General features: G+C 43.6%; 1 protein-coding gene across 6 annotated transcripts in view; it reads right to left on the bottom strand.

Annotated features, from left to right (window-relative positions):
- Positions 1 to 15,304, bottom strand: part of TBC1D1 (TBC1 domain family member 1) — a 114,488-nt gene that overhangs the window by 38,116 nt on the left and 61,068 nt on the right. For all 6 annotated transcript variants that reach the window (XM_058193917.1, XM_058193919.1, XM_058193920.1 and 3 more), the window contains 7 exons: positions 13,189 to 13,278; positions 9,809 to 9,913; positions 8,424 to 8,556; positions 6,948 to 7,039; positions 6,044 to 6,154; positions 2,124 to 2,252; positions 499 to 585 (listed from right to left, as the gene is read on the bottom strand). In XM_058193917.1, the coding sequence (XP_058049900.1) occupies positions 499 to 585; positions 2,124 to 2,252; positions 6,044 to 6,154; positions 6,948 to 7,039; positions 8,424 to 8,556; positions 9,809 to 9,913; positions 13,189 to 13,278 (747 nt within the window). The remainder of the gene's footprint in view (positions 1 to 498; positions 586 to 2,123; positions 2,253 to 6,043; positions 6,155 to 6,947; positions 7,040 to 8,423; positions 8,557 to 9,808; positions 9,914 to 13,188; positions 13,279 to 15,304) is intronic.

The following is a 15,304-nucleotide window of genomic DNA, read 5'->3' as shown; positions in this document are numbered from 1 at the left end:
TATACTGCACGAATCAAGAAGAGGGCCGTGAAAATATTTACAGATCCCTCACATCCAGGACATAAACTGTTTCAACTCCTACCCTCAAAACGACGCTATAGAGCACTGCACACCAGAACAACTAGACACAAGAACAGTTTTTTCCCAAAGGCCATCACTCTGCTAAACAAATAATTCCATCAACACTGTCAGACTATTTACTGAATCTGCACTACTATTAATCGTTTTATAGTTCCCATCACCAATCTCTTTCCACTTATGACTGTATGACTATAACTTGTTGCTGGCAATCCTTATGATTTATATTGATATATTGACTATCAATTGTGTTGTAAATGTTGTACCTTGATGAACGTATCTTTTCTTTTATGTACACTGAGAGCATATGCACCAAAACAAATTCCTTGTGTGTCCAATCACACTTGGCCAATAAAAATTCTATTCTATTCTATTCTATTCCATTGCTAGCGTTGGTTTTACAACGTACAATTCACTTACTTTACTTGTAGTACTGAGCGTGCTGGATAAGGAGCTATCCAAATCAATACTTCCAGAAGTTTCCTGTAGGCTTTTATTTTTATTTCCCTGCCAAGAAAAACCTCATATTATTATATGTATTTAAAATTATAAAGATATATACACTACATAAGCATGAAAATTCATACAAAAAAAAAGCATTGCTTGTAATGCATAAATTGTTAAATTTAAAAGATTCTAACGGTGATCATTAAATTTAAAAGATTCTAACGATCATTATTAAATTTAATTTTGGGGGGGTGAGCTAAGAATACGCTTACTATTACAGGTAGTCCTCGTCTTATGACCACAATGGAGCCCAAAATTTCCACTGCTAAGAAAGACAGCTGTTAAGTGAGCTTTGCCCCATTTTACAACCCTTTCTTGCCACAGTTGTTAAGTGAATCATTGCGGTTGTTAAATTCGTAACCCGGTTGTTAAATGAATCTGGCTTCCCTGTGGACTTGGCTTGTCAGAAGGTCGCGAAAGGGGATCGCACGACCTTGCGACACAGCAACAGATATAAGTACGAGTCTGTTGCCAAGCGTCTGAAATTTGATCACTTGATTATGGGCATCACAAAATGGTCGTATGTGTGAAAAATGGCCCTAAGAACTTTTTTTTCGGGGCCGCTGTTAACTTCGAACGGTCACTAAATGAACTGTTGTTAGTTGAGGACTAGCTTTACCCAAGGGTGGTATTTACTTACCTTCCCTGCCGGTTCGCAAATGTAAGCACGCCCCTGTCCACGCATGCGCCCGGCCTTCCGTGCATGTGCTTTGCTGGTGTGCGTGCCTTCCGCACATGTGCCCAGCCTCACTAACATGACTAAATGGGGTGGCATAGAGCTGGCGCGGCTGGGCAGGCCCACCCATGATTTCCACTACAATCAGTAGTGTATTCAGCCGGTTCGGCCAAACAGGTCCGAACCGGCTAAATACCACCTCTGGCTGTACCGTACTTGCATTTTCTTCCTCCTCTCAACCCTCAATTAATAACTCTGAACTATTGACCAAATATTTGTCTGAATTCCCATTAAAAGAGTGGGCTGTGTATTTGCCGATGGATACTCGTAAATATGTTATTCATTATTCCCATCGTTTTAAACACCTACCTAGGTGTGTGTTTAGTTTTAAATATAGTTGTTTAGGTAGAGGTAAAGGTTCCCCTCGCACATATGTGCTAGTTGTTGCCGAGTCTAGGGGGTGGTGCTCATCTCCGTTTCAAAGCCGAAGAGCCAGCGCTGTCCGAAGACGTCTCCGTGGTCATGTGGCTGGCATGACTAAACGCCAAAGGCGCACGGAACGCTGTTCCCTTCCCACCAAAGGTGGTCCCTATTTTTTCCACTTGCATTTTTACATGCTTTCGAAACTGCTAGGTTGGCAGAAGCTGGGACAAGTAACGGGAGCTCACCCCGTTACACGGCAGCACTAGGGATTCGAACCGTCGAGCTGTCGACCTTTCGATCGACAAGCTCAACGTCCTAGCCCCTGAGCCACCTAATATATATAGTTGTTTATTTTGGTGCAACAATACATTTTTCATCACTCGGATGCCAACGGCCAACCCAGTGACGTCAGCTTTCAAGAGATTCGAAAGAGACTTACGCGAGATAAAATATTTTCTAAGGATTCAGTAAGCGACCTCTTGGCTTTGCTCTTGAGAACGTCAAGCTTGAACCGAGTTGTGCTGTTCGGCATTTCGTTTCCCACGGCTTCTCCAGAGGCTTGCGTGGTCTAGGACGTGAAGATAACAAATGCATTTGAAAAAGAAAATAAAGATAAACCAACAGGAACCCCTTCCAAAAATAATAATAATAAAAGTGTTCGCTCCCAGGGGGACATTTTTGTAATAGAAAAACTGCTGAAAAATGTAAAAGACTTCAGAATATACTCCAGATAGTCGAGTTGTTCCCATTTGGTCACTTTCTTGGCAACTGTTTGGCACAGTTATACAAACATCAGCAGCAGCATTAAAAAAAAAAAAATAGAAGTCATTGTTGGGCAACTTAAGAAAACTTAGCGGATCAGAAATCAAACTCCAGTGTGGTCAAGTCAAACCATTTTAATTCTGAACTGGCCTTCTCTAAGGAGTCCTGTCCTGCTCGGCTATTTAGTTTTCAGTAAATGTTTAACCCAAAACGATAGCTTTAAAAAAATAAAAATAAAAAGCAGTTTGAGAGCAGGCAAACATAGATCTTTATTAAAAACAACACAAAACCGCCCTCTGAAAATTCAAATATGAACAAACACCCCTTCATTTTTGCTCATGAGATGAGTAAAGAAAGGAAATTCAGACACAGCCATTTGGAGTTTAATTATTTTTTTTGGGGGGGGGGGTTAAATTTTTTAAAGACATACAAATATCAAAACATCTTTCATTCAAATTTCAATACAATGTGTCGGTGCATGGTTTACATTTTTTGTGCAAAAACAATTATCTATCCTTAGCTTATTTAATCATCCATTTTATCATCTAACTATGATCAGATCATTTAATCAATTAGTTTCTGGGACAATATTCCTTATCATCCTATTTTATCCGTCGTTTCAAAAGGTTTATATCATTCATTCGTATCAATTCATTATCATATTAAAAACTAAAGCCTTCTTTATCATAATTTCTTTTCCAACCTTTGGTAAAATAAATCCCATACTTTATAAAATTGCTTATTTTCCTGTTCCTTAATTTCAAAGATCAGTTTACTCATTTCTGCACAATCCATTATTTGGAGTTTAATTCTTGTTTCTATGATCCAGAGACGTGACGTATCCTATTTTTTTCCTCTACCATTGTATCTGTCTCTTCTTTTTTTTTTCTTTTTTTTTATTATTATTTACTTTATTCATTAAAAATGAAACTCAGTCAACTGAACATTCAAAAATGCATCAAAAATAGCATTGACTGGTGCTAATGGTTGATACAGGTTGCTGCTATCATCATCATCATCATCATCATCATTATTATTATTATTATTATTATTATTATTATTATTATTATTATTATTATTATTATATACTTTATTCATTAAACATGAAACTCAGTCAACTGAGTTTATTATTAATATTAGTATTATTGTTTTATTGATTTTCCATTAAATACATTCCTTAGTGCTTAATAAATATCGTGTTGTCTGGGCATTCAATTTACTTAACAACGCAAATTACCTTCTTAATCTCCACCCCTTTTTCCCAGCCATTGGTAAAATAAATTCCATGCTTGATAATATTCTACATTCTCTTTCTGCTTTCAATGTCAATGTATCCATTTCTGCACAATCTAGTACAGTGATGGTTAACCTTTTCCAGACTGAGCGCCCAAAGCAGACATGCCCGAACCCTCAAAAAGCAAGTGTTGTGCATCGCCCGCCCCCCTCTCCTCAGCCGGGCCCCTCCCATCTCCTGTTATCTGAGCCAGAGACTGATAGTGAAGAAGAATGGCCTGGCATGCCTCCAGCCCCCAGCCCTGGCACCATGCCTGGACAGAATGAGCAAACAAACCTCCCTCCTACAGCATGTGAGCAAGAAGCCAGCCACGAGCTAGAATTGCCGGCAGCTGAGCAGGAGGACAAAACGTGGACAGATCCCTGCTTCCGGAGAATGGAGAGGCGATGTCAGCAAAAGGAAGGGGAGGGGCAGGCCTGGATAAGTGCTGAGTCATGGAGCTACACCCCATGGCCTATATAAAGGATCTGCTTTTTGGCATTCCTTGAGTCAGGCAAAGTCTCATCTGGTTGCTGAAGTCACACCTTCGATTCCTGCCTGCCCTGAGAACTCTGACAGGAATTTGGCAAAGCTGCAGAGGCTTCGTGGCCACGCTGGATACAGACTTCCCAGACCCGGCTGTCAGAGGAGGAGTGGGACACGACAGCAATGCGCATGTGGGGGAGGGGGCTGCATGCCCTGCACATGTGCTCCCCATGCATGCGCGGCAGAGACCCTACAACCAGCTGGCCGGCGGGAGGCGCACGTGCATGTACAGCACAGCTGAACTGGGGCGACGGCTCGCGTGCCCATAGAGTTCGCCATCACAGACCTAGTATCTTCTTAACTATTTCTTCAACTCGCGGTATAGTTTCATTTTTCCAATAATGTGCAAAAATAATCCTCATTGCTATTTAAGGCATGTCATATTAAATACATACTTTTCTTATCGCGTTTTTTCTGACATTGTATTTCTCAAAGTAGGTTTAACATCCGAATGATTATCACATGATTTGAGCCACATAATACATGTCTCCCAGCCAGAGGTGGACTACTGCCGGTTTGCATCGGTTCAGAACCTCTGGTGGCTCAGACTGCTAAGACAGTCTGTTATTAACAACAGCTGCTTGCAATTACTGCAGGTTCAAGTCCCACCAGGCCCGAGGTTGACTCAGCCTTCCATCCTTTATAAGGTAGGTAAAACGAGGACCCAGATTGTTGGGGGCAATAAAGTTGACTTTGTATATAATATACAAATGGATGAAGACTATTGCTTGACATAGTGTAAGCCGCCCTGAGTCTTCGGAGAAGGGCGGGATATAAATGCAATTTTTTTAAAAAAGGAGAACCGATAGTTAAGATTCCGCGCAGTTCGGCAAACCGGCAAATCCCACCACTGGCTGGTCCAGCCCCTGCTCATTTTTCAGCTTGTTTTCTGGGCCGTTTTTGGCCATTTTCAGGCAAAAACGGCCTAAAAACAGCCTTAAACTGGCAGAAAAACAGCCTAAAAAGGGCCCAAAACACAGCCAAAAAACAGGCTGAAAAATGGGCGGAGGCGTGACCAGCCAGTGGTGGGATTAGCTCTGCCTTTGACGTGCATGGCTGGGAGGCGGGGCGAGGTGTGATAAATGATATCACCCACCCAGTCACATGACCAACCAGCCACGCCTACCAGTGGTGGGATTAAAAAAAATTTATTACCAGTTCTGTGGGTGTGGCTTGGTGGGCGTGGCATGGCTTGGTGGGAGTGGTTTGGTGGGCGTGGCAGGGGAAGGGTACTGTAAAATCTCCATTCCCTCCCCACTCCAGGGGAAGGATACTGCAAGATCCCTATTTCCTCCCGATCAGCTGGGGATCGGGAGGCAGAGAATAGATGGGGGCGGGGCCAGTTAGAATTTTTACTACCACTTCTCTGAACCACTCAAAATTTCCGCTACCGGTTCTCCAGAACTAGTCAGAACCTGCTGAAACCCACCTCTGGCGCCTACTCAGCCAGAAAACCTGTTAAGTTATTCAAGTTCCACTACTGGTCATGTCCCCTGGCCACGCCCACCCCAGCCCTACCTACCGGTGGGAACCGGTTGTTAAATTATTTGCAGCCCACCACTGCTCCCAGCTATACTTCCTCGTTTTGTATTTGCAAGATCATTGGTGTACAGCAATTTTCAACTGTCTATTTTCCTAAAAGTTGTAGTCCCTGGTTTTTGGGGGTGGTTTTTTGTTTTTTTTTTAAATTGAGTCCTGCCCTCCTACGTGATTGCTGTTAGAAAACATTTTCCCCATCTGTTTTTCAAAACAAATATCGGAAAAAGGAAATTGTAGACCTGTTTAACTTCTCCGAGGTGAACGTGATCCTTCTGTTTTTCTTCATACATGTTTCGCAGGATAGAGATGATCAGTTCATTCTCCTTCTGTTCATTCCTTGGCCTTATTTTCTACAAAAAAAAAAAGAGAGAGAGAGAGAGAGAGAGAGAGAGAGAGAAAGAGAGATTAATCCTTTTAACTCATTGCATCCCCAACTTGCTGCAAACACAGGTAGTCTTCGACAGTTCATTTAGTGACCTTTCAAAATTACGCTGAAAAAGCACCAAATAGGGCCTCTGGTGGCTCAACAGACTAAGTAAGTCTGTTATTAACAGCAGCTGCTTGCAATTACTGCAGGTTCAAGTCCCACCAGGCCTAAGGTTGACTCAGCCTTCCATCCTTTATAAGGTAGGTAAAATGAGGACCCAGATTGTTGGGGGCAATAAATTGACTTTGTATATAATATACAAATGGATGAAGACTATTGCTTGACACAGTGTAAGCTGCCCTGAGTCTTCGGAGAAAGGCGGGATATAAATTCAAAAAAAAGAGAGAGGCTTTTCTTTTCTTTTCAAAGCATTTTTTTTTTGCCTTTAAAAGAAAAAAAAAGCCTCTGGTGATCAGGCCACTCAGCTGGGATCGTCAGAGGAGCCTTTTAAAAGCAATTTTTCTATGACTTCTTTGGCCAAAGAGGCTGTAAAAAATGCTTTTAAAAGCCTCTGAAGATCCCAGCTGAACTGTGCAATCATCAGAGGCTTTTTTAAATGACATAATCTTGCTGAATTCTACAATCAACCAATGTTGCTTAATCCTGGGCGAGCAATTTCCCTTGATTTTAATGCAACCCCTGCTAAGAGGCACAAATTAGCAACGCAACTTAGAAAATGTTACTTTTTCCTTCCCAGAAAAAATATATATATATACCTGAACTTCCTCAAAGATCTCGGCTTGCTCCTGGTTATTCAGTGCTGTTAAATGTTTCTGCAGTTCCAGTTTAGTTTTAGAAGGATGCGTCCCTAACAAATAAACAGATCAACATTAAGCCTTTTAGAGAATATTTGGTCACCCGAAATTCACAAAATGGAGTTGTGGATGGGTGAAACAATTTGCTCTTTGACAGGGATGAAATCTACTTACCTTCCTTACTGGTCCGGAAGTGTACATACATGCGCAGAAGGTAAAAAGCACATTATTTCCTGGTTAAAACCAGGAAGTAATGACACCTGGGCAGGTGGGCGGAGCTTTGCTCCACCATCGCTAGTGGATCGCCGAACTACAGGCCACGATCACTACCGGATTGTGCGATCCGGTCTGATCCGGGAGCATTTCACCCCTGTTCTTTGGTCTTGTGATGATAGCAGCAAATTAAAATATATATATATTTTTGGCCCCAAGAAATCCTTATCTATACAATCATCATCCTATTTTAAAGACCCTGTAATTCCTTGCCAGGTGGAGTCTTGGGCAACTGAGTGTTTACTGGCCGGATGCCCTTCTTGTAACCAATGCGGAGTTTTGTTCAGCAGATATATTCTCATTGTGCCTAGAGAGAGAAATATCTGTGCCTCTACCTAGGATCGAACTCACAGCTTCTTGATTGTGAGGCGAGCGCTCCACCTCTAGGCCCCACTCATCCTTATCTATACAATGATGCAATTATATACACCCTAAAAATTAAACAAACTTTTTTTTTCATCCCGATGATATATCTATTGGCTAACTCCCAAAGGTATAGAAGAAAGCACATAGACCAGGGGTGTCAAATTTGATTTCATTGCATCAGGGTTGTGTTTGACTTCGGGGGGTGGGGTGGGCGCGTGGCCAGGGGGGCGTGGCCAACTTAATGTCACTCTTGAAGGTGCCTGTGGGGGCCTGATTGCTCTGCCAGCAAAAACAGGCTCCTGAGCTTCCTTTCCAGGGTGGCCCTGTGGGCCAGATCCAGTGGTGGGATTCAGCCGGTTCACACCTATTTGGGAGAACCGGTTATTAACTTTCTAAGCAGTTCGGAGAACCGGTTGTTGGAAGAAATCTTATTTTGTTTCCCCCCCCCACTTTACAGGGCTAATCCTGTAAGGAAGTCAGGAAGGAAACATTCTGCTGGTGTTTCTAGCCTAATCTTTATTGCCCTACTTACAGAAACTGCCTTTCCGGTTAACCCTTAGTACATTGTAACAGCTAAGGCGAAGCGCCCATCGACCTGAGTGACGTTGAGTTGGCCACGCCCATACGGTCACATGACCACCGAGCCACGCCCACCCAGCTGGTCATTAGGGCAGAGAACCGGTTGTTAAATTATTTGAATCCCACCACTGGCAAGATCCAAGCCCCCTGAGGGCCGGATCCAGCCCCCGGGCCTTGAGTTTGATGCCCCTGATATAGACCAACCTGGATAATTCTTACCTTCTATCTTTTCACAGAGTTTATGAAGAATTTGCATAGGACACCCATCGCAGAACTGCAGCTGGGCTTTGAAATTTTGCTGGATGGCTGCCACACTGAATGCCTGTTTCAAGGTCATCATTATCTCATCCACCTAAAAGAGAGAGGGAGGGAGGGAGGGAGGGAGAGAGAGAGAGAGAGAGAGAGAGAGAAGGAGGGAGAGAGAGAGAGAGAGAGAGAGAATCAAAGTTGTGGACTTTTGTGTTAGTCCTTTTGCCAGCTTTTGAGCCACGGTGGCGCAGTGGTTAGAACGCAGTATTGCAGGCTAATTCTGCCGACTGCCAGTAGTTCGATCCTGACCGCCTCAAAGGTTGACTCAGGCTTCCATCCTTCTGAGGTTGGTAAAATCAGGACCCAGATTGTTGGGGGCAATATGCTGACTCTGTAAACTGCTTAGAGGGGGCTGTGAAGCTCTGTGAAGTGGTATATAAGTCTAAGTGCTATTGCTAGTCCGTCCTTCCTTCCTTCCTCCCTCCCTCCCTCCCTCCGTCCCTCCCTCCCTTCCCAGTGGTTAGAATGCAGTATGGCAGGCTAATTCTGCTGACTGCCAGCAGTTCGACTCCTGACCGCCTCAAAGGTTGACTCAGGCTTCCATCCTTCCAAGATCAGTAAAATGGGGAGCCAAAATTGTTGGGGGCAATATGCTGACTCTGTAAACTGCTTAGAGGGGGCTGTGAAGTTCTGTGAAGTGGTATATAAGTCTAAGTGCTATTGCTAGTCCTTCCTTCCTTCCTTCCTTCCTTCCTTCCTTCCTTCCTTCCTTCCTTCCTTCCTTCCTTCCTTCCTCCCTCCGTCCCTCCCTCCCTTCCCAGTGGTTAGAATGCAGTATGGCAGGCTAATTCTGCTGACTGCCAGCAGTTCGACTCCTGACCGACTCAAGGTTGACTGAGCCTTCCATCCTTCCGAGGTCAGTAAAATGAGGACCCAGATTGTTGGGGGCAAGAGGCTGACTCTGTAAACCGCTTAGAGATGACTGTGAAGCTCTGTGAAGCGGTGTATAAGTCTAAGTGCCTTTGATAGTCCTTCCTTCCTTCCTTCCTTCCTTCCTTCCTTCCTTCCTTCCTTCCTTCCTTCCTTCCTTCCTTCCTTCCTTCCTTCCTTCCTTCCTTCCTCTTCCCTCCCTCCCTCCCTCGCTTCCCAGTGGTTAGAATGCAGTATTGCAGGTTAATTCTGCCAACTGCCAGCAGTTCGATCCTGACCAGCTCAAAGATGGACTCAGGCTTCCATCCTTCCGAGGCCGGTAAAACGAGGACTCAAAACTGTTGGGGGGCAAGAGGCTGACTCTGTAAACCGCTTAGAGAGGGCTGTATAAGTCTAAGCACTATTGCTTTTTTCCAAGTTCTTACCAAGGCTTCATCTGCACACTGAAATACGTAACACACAAAATGGAAGCCTTTGTTCTTGGAAGGCTCTCTGCAGATGAATCCAAAGTGATCCACGTGACGAATCCCCTGCAAGACAGATCATTGCATCCAAAGGTTTACAAAGGATAAATGGGTATAAACCGTTTTATGACTGCGTGGAGGAAAAAGGGAAGGCTTCATTTAGAATGTCTGGATGCCGACGCGCTCGAATTTCTCCTTATTTCCAGGTTGAATCTCTCCTTGATCAGGGGTGAAATGTAAAAATTTGTTACTACCGGTTCTGTGGGCGTGACTTGGCGGGGGGTAATGTGACTGGGTGGGCATGGCCAACTTTTTTTAAAAAAACTTTTAAAAGCATTTTTTCTACAACCTCTTCGGCAGAAGAGCTTGTAGAAAACTGTCATGTCCCACTCCTCCGCTGACGGCCGGGTCAGGGAAATCCAAATCAGGCGTGCCTCTGCAGCTCTGCCAAAGTCCCAGCAAAGTTCTCAAGGCAGGCAGGAGACCAGAAAGTGACTTCAGCAAGATATGTTTAGACTTTGCCTGACTCAGAGAATGCCAGAAAGCAGGTCCTTTATATAGGCCATGGGGTGTGGCTCCATGACTCAGCACTTATCCAGGCCTGCCCCTCCCTTCCTTCTGTCGCCGCCGCCTATCAATTCTCCTGAAGCGAGGGTCACTCCAGTCTGCAGCTGTTGGCAATTGACCTTCCTCAGGCTCACATGCTGTGAGGGAGGGGGAGGGGCCTATTTGCTCCGTTTGCCTGGGCATGGAGCCAGAGCTGGGGGCTGGAGGTACTTCTTCCTCCTCAGCCTGTCTGGGCATGGAGCCAGGGCTGGGGCCGGGAGGCATGCTAGGATATTCCTCAGCGTTCGGAAGCAGATAAGAAGGCCCCGGCTGCGGTGAAAGCGGGCGAGACACAACAAAAACATGCTTTTAAAAGCCTGTGATGATCAGGCAACTTCAGCTGGGATCGCCAGAAGAAAAAAGGCTTTTAAAGGGTTCTGATGATCCCAGCTGAAGTTGCCTGATCGCCAGAACCTTTTAAAAGCATTTTTTTTTACAACTTCTTCGGCCGAAGAGCTTGTAGAAAACATGCTTTTAAAGGGGTCTAACGATCCCAGCTGAGCCGCGTGATCATCAGAAGCTTTTTTTTTTTAAACTTTTAAAAGGAAAGTAAGTAACACAGATAATTTTTCACTGCGGCTACCTTAAAGATAAGAGAACTTTGCCCACAAACCTTGTGGCTAAGCCTCCAAATGAAGAAGGGCCTCTGGTGGCTCAACAGGCTAATGCAGCCTGTTATTAACAGCAGCTGCTTGCAATTATTGCAGGTTCAAGTCCCACCAGGCCCAAGGTTGACTCAGCCTTCCATCCTTTATAAGGCAGGTAAAATGAGGACCCAGATTGTTGGGGGGGCAATAAATTGACTTTGTATATAATATACAAATAGGATGAAGACTATTGCTTGACATAGTGTAAGCCGCCCTGAATCTTCGGAGAAGGGCGGGATATAAATGCAAATAAAAAAAAAAAAGAGGCCGATCGTAGCAGCTGCCTTGCTTTATCAACGGAGAAGTACAGTGTGATATTTTCTTCCACCGTCTGTGCTGCGAGTTAAACATTAAATGAAGTGGGAGTAGGAAAAAAAAGATTTTATTTCCAGCTGGCTTGGTTAAAAAAAACAACAACACAGAATCTGACCTTGAGGGCAAGTGGCTGAGGGCTGACTCAGAAAATTTTCCTGACAAAGTAAACGATCTCAAAGAAACTCCTTCTAATTTATGACAGATTTCCTTTAGAAATAACCGTTCTGGGATTTATGCTAAAGTTTCTTTTATCATTGTTGGCCGCCAACCCATTTAGCTTTAGGGGATTTCCATGGAATTGCATCATTTGCCTCTATTCTTTGGACAATCTGGGAAAAAAAAAACACCAACCACCCAGCTTCGTAAAATTGGACTTCATTTGTTAATTTGGTTAACTTAATTTGGTTAAACTTACAAATTGGTTTGTAAGTTTAAACAACTTGCAAACCAATTGTAACCCCAAGCGAGCCCAACGTTCGTGTTGCTAAGTGAGACAGTTGCAAAGTGAATCTCGCGGCCTTTCTTGCTAAGGGAATCGATGCCATTATTACCTCAGAAACACGGTTGTTAAGTGAATCGAGTTTCCCCGTGCGAATGGGGATGCTGCAGTGGTCGTAAGTGTGAAAAATGGTCGTATATTACTTTTTTCAGTGCCGTTGTAACAGGTACTCCTCGACTTACAACTATTCACTTAGTGACCATTTGAAGTTACAGCACCACTGAAAACAGGTAATATACGACTATTTTTCACGCTTACAACCTTTGCCACATCCCAGTGACCATGTGATCAAAATTCAGATTCTTGCCCACTGGTTTGTACTTACGACCGTTGCTGTGTGTCCCAAGGTCATGCGATCCACTTTTGCGACCTTCTGACCAGCAAAGTCAATGAGGAAACCAGATTCACTTAACAACCGGGTTACTAATGTATCAACTGCCGTGATTCACTTAACAACTTGGGCAGAAAGTGTCGTAAAACGGGGGGGGGGGAAAACTTAACTTAACAAATGCCTCCCTTAACAGAAATGCTGGGCTCAATTGCAGTCGTAAGTCGAAGACTACCTGTATAATTACTGCAGGTTCTAGTCCCACCAGGCCCAAGGTTGACTCAGCCTTCCATCCTTTATAAGGTAGGTAAAATGAGGACCCAGATTGTTGGGGGCAATAAGTTGACTTTGTATATAAATATACAAATAGAATGAAGACTATTGCTAACATAGTGTAAGCCGCCCTGAGTCTTCAAAGAAGGGCGGGATATAAATGTAAATAATATATATATATATATATATACATATATATATATATATATATATATATATATATATATAGGTCTTTAGTTGTTGGGTTTTCTCCGTGTAAGATTGGAAGTGTCTTGGCGGCGTTTGAAGTCTCATTCGTCATCTTCAGGCTTCAGCCGTGCTTCTGGCGAGCTGAAACCTGAGAACGATATTTTCAATCATCTCAATCTTCAACAACAATAAGACCCATATACAAACACCCGTGAAAACCTCAGAAAACATATATATATATATATATATATTTATATATATATATATATATATATATATATATATATATATATATATATATATATATATATATATATATAAGACTGTAATCAAGTGGCCATTTGATTAAACATGAAACAAAAATCCAATCATAATGATAACAATGATGATGATGATAATAATGTATGAAAACCAACAGACAGAAAAATCGATCAGAGACAAGAGAATAAAAAAGAAGAAAAAGAAGGAATTAAAAAGTAGATACCTGGGAACAAAAGGAAATTTCTTTAAAGCTTTTCTCCATAACTACTTTTTTGGTTTCGGGACTTATGATGTAAACTTCGGACTGCCCAATCTGAAAACAAATAAAAACGATGTCAATAATGCAGCCCCAATATTATTCCCATTATTGCGCTCAGTATTTTTGAGTCAGTACGCTCGAAGCATTCTGCATAAACAGGATACAAGGGAGGAGGGTTTATTTAAGGCAGCATTGGGGGGGAAAAAAACCCACAAATTTGCCGACGCCAAAACATCGATGAAGCCGATTAAACAACAAAAGGCCACTTTTGATCATTTCTGGGAATGATATGTAGAAAGTTAGCACCCACCCGTCTCCTAGAAGAATGAAATATTTTAGGAAATATTAAAAAGGCAGGATATTATATTTCCCTGGATGAGAAATGGAGGAACATGGTTTTTTCAGAGGCAGGAAGCAGACTCGTTCTTAATAGCCCCCATCTTTCTTAATAGCTCACAGCAGATGCCAGCCCTTAAGAAATAAAGAGCTTATTGAGATCTAGGTAGCTCTATTCATAGGCAAAATACTGCAGGCCGAAATCGATTCAAGACAGGATACTTTGAAATGCCCTGCAGCAAGGTCTGAACAAAGGCAGGATTAGCCCTCAGCCACAATAGGAACTGCCCAACAAGCCCCTTCATTGCAGCAGCCCAAACTTCAACCAAATGTAGCTCAGACAAAATCCAAGGATTTGTACATGGCCCCACGGGAATCTGACAACAGCCAATAGAATACATGTTCCTGCACAGGAACAGGAAGCTTAAGTGCAAAGCCCAAGAGAAGGTATAAAATAATTTCAGCAAGGGGTTCTCTGCCTGGTTGCTGGGTGGGCGTGGCCATGGTGGCGAGGCGTTTTTGCCCTCCCTGGGCTCCAGAGGCTTTTCTCGAGCCTCCAGGAGAGCAAAAACAGTCTCCCCAGTCTCCGGAGGCCCTCTGGAGATCGGCCCTTCTCAATCTTCTCAATCTCAATCTCGCCCTCCTCGAGCCTAAAATAGATATTTCTACACGAAAGGCACATGGACTAGAATTGAACTGTGGTCTCTTTCCCTAAAGGTTTCCATACACAGTGTAAACTAGTACCAATTTGGAACGGTGGTTAGAAACCAGTCTAGAAACCAGGAGATGGTGAGTTCTAGTCCCGCCTGAAGAATGAAAGCTGGCTGGATGACTTTGAGCCAATTACCAGGAGACAGTGAGTTCTAGTCCCACCTTAGGCATGAAAACCAGCTGGGAGACTTTGGCCCAATCATCAGGAGACGGTGAGTTCTAGTCCCACCTTAGGCATGAAAACCAGCTGGGAGACTTTGGGCCAATCACCAGGAGACGGTGAGTTCTAGTCCCACCTTAGGCATGAAAACCAGCTGGGAGACTTTGGCCCAATCATCAGGAGACGGTGAGTTCTAGTCCCACCTTAGGCATGAAAACCAGCTGGGAGACTTTGGCCCAATCACCAGGAGACGGTGAGTTCTAGTTCCCCCTTAAGAATGAAAGCCGGCTGGGAGACTTTGGGCCAATCACCAGGAGATGGTGAGTTCTAGTCCCGCCTTAGTCATGAAAGCTGGCTGGGAGACTTTGGGCCAATCACCAGGAGACAGTGAGTTCTAGTCCCACCTTAGGCATGAAAGTCAGCTGGGTGACTTTGGGCCAATCACCAGGAGACGGTGAGTTCTAGTCCCCCCTTAAGAATGAAAGCTGGCTGGGTGACTTTGGGCCAATCACCAGGAGACAGTGAGTTCTAATCCCATCTTAGTCATGAAAGCCGGCTGGCAGAGTTTGGGCCAGTCATTCTCTTTCAGACCAACTTATTACACAGGGTTGTTGTGGGTCCAATAGGAGGGGGGAAGTTGTCTTGGACATGTATGCTGCAGTTACTTGTAACAATAAAAATAAAGATGGGATACAAATAAACAAATACGGGGGCGTGGCCATGACCGTGGTGGGGTAAGGACCTTTCCTTCACTTCACAGGGCTTAATAATGAAGATTTATGAGGATTAATGCTGTTTGGAATGCACCGTTATGGATGAAAGTTAATAAATCATGAAGTGGAAGTGTTAATAGCCCAGCAGACTGAATTTAAA

Source organism: Ahaetulla prasina, chromosome 8 (genome assembly GCF_028640845.1).
Source record: "Ahaetulla prasina isolate Xishuangbanna chromosome 8, ASM2864084v1, whole genome shotgun sequence".
Lineage (NCBI taxonomy): Eukaryota > Metazoa > Chordata > Lepidosauria > Squamata > Colubridae > Ahaetulla > Ahaetulla prasina.
This window is presented reverse-complemented; position numbering and strand designations above follow the sequence as displayed.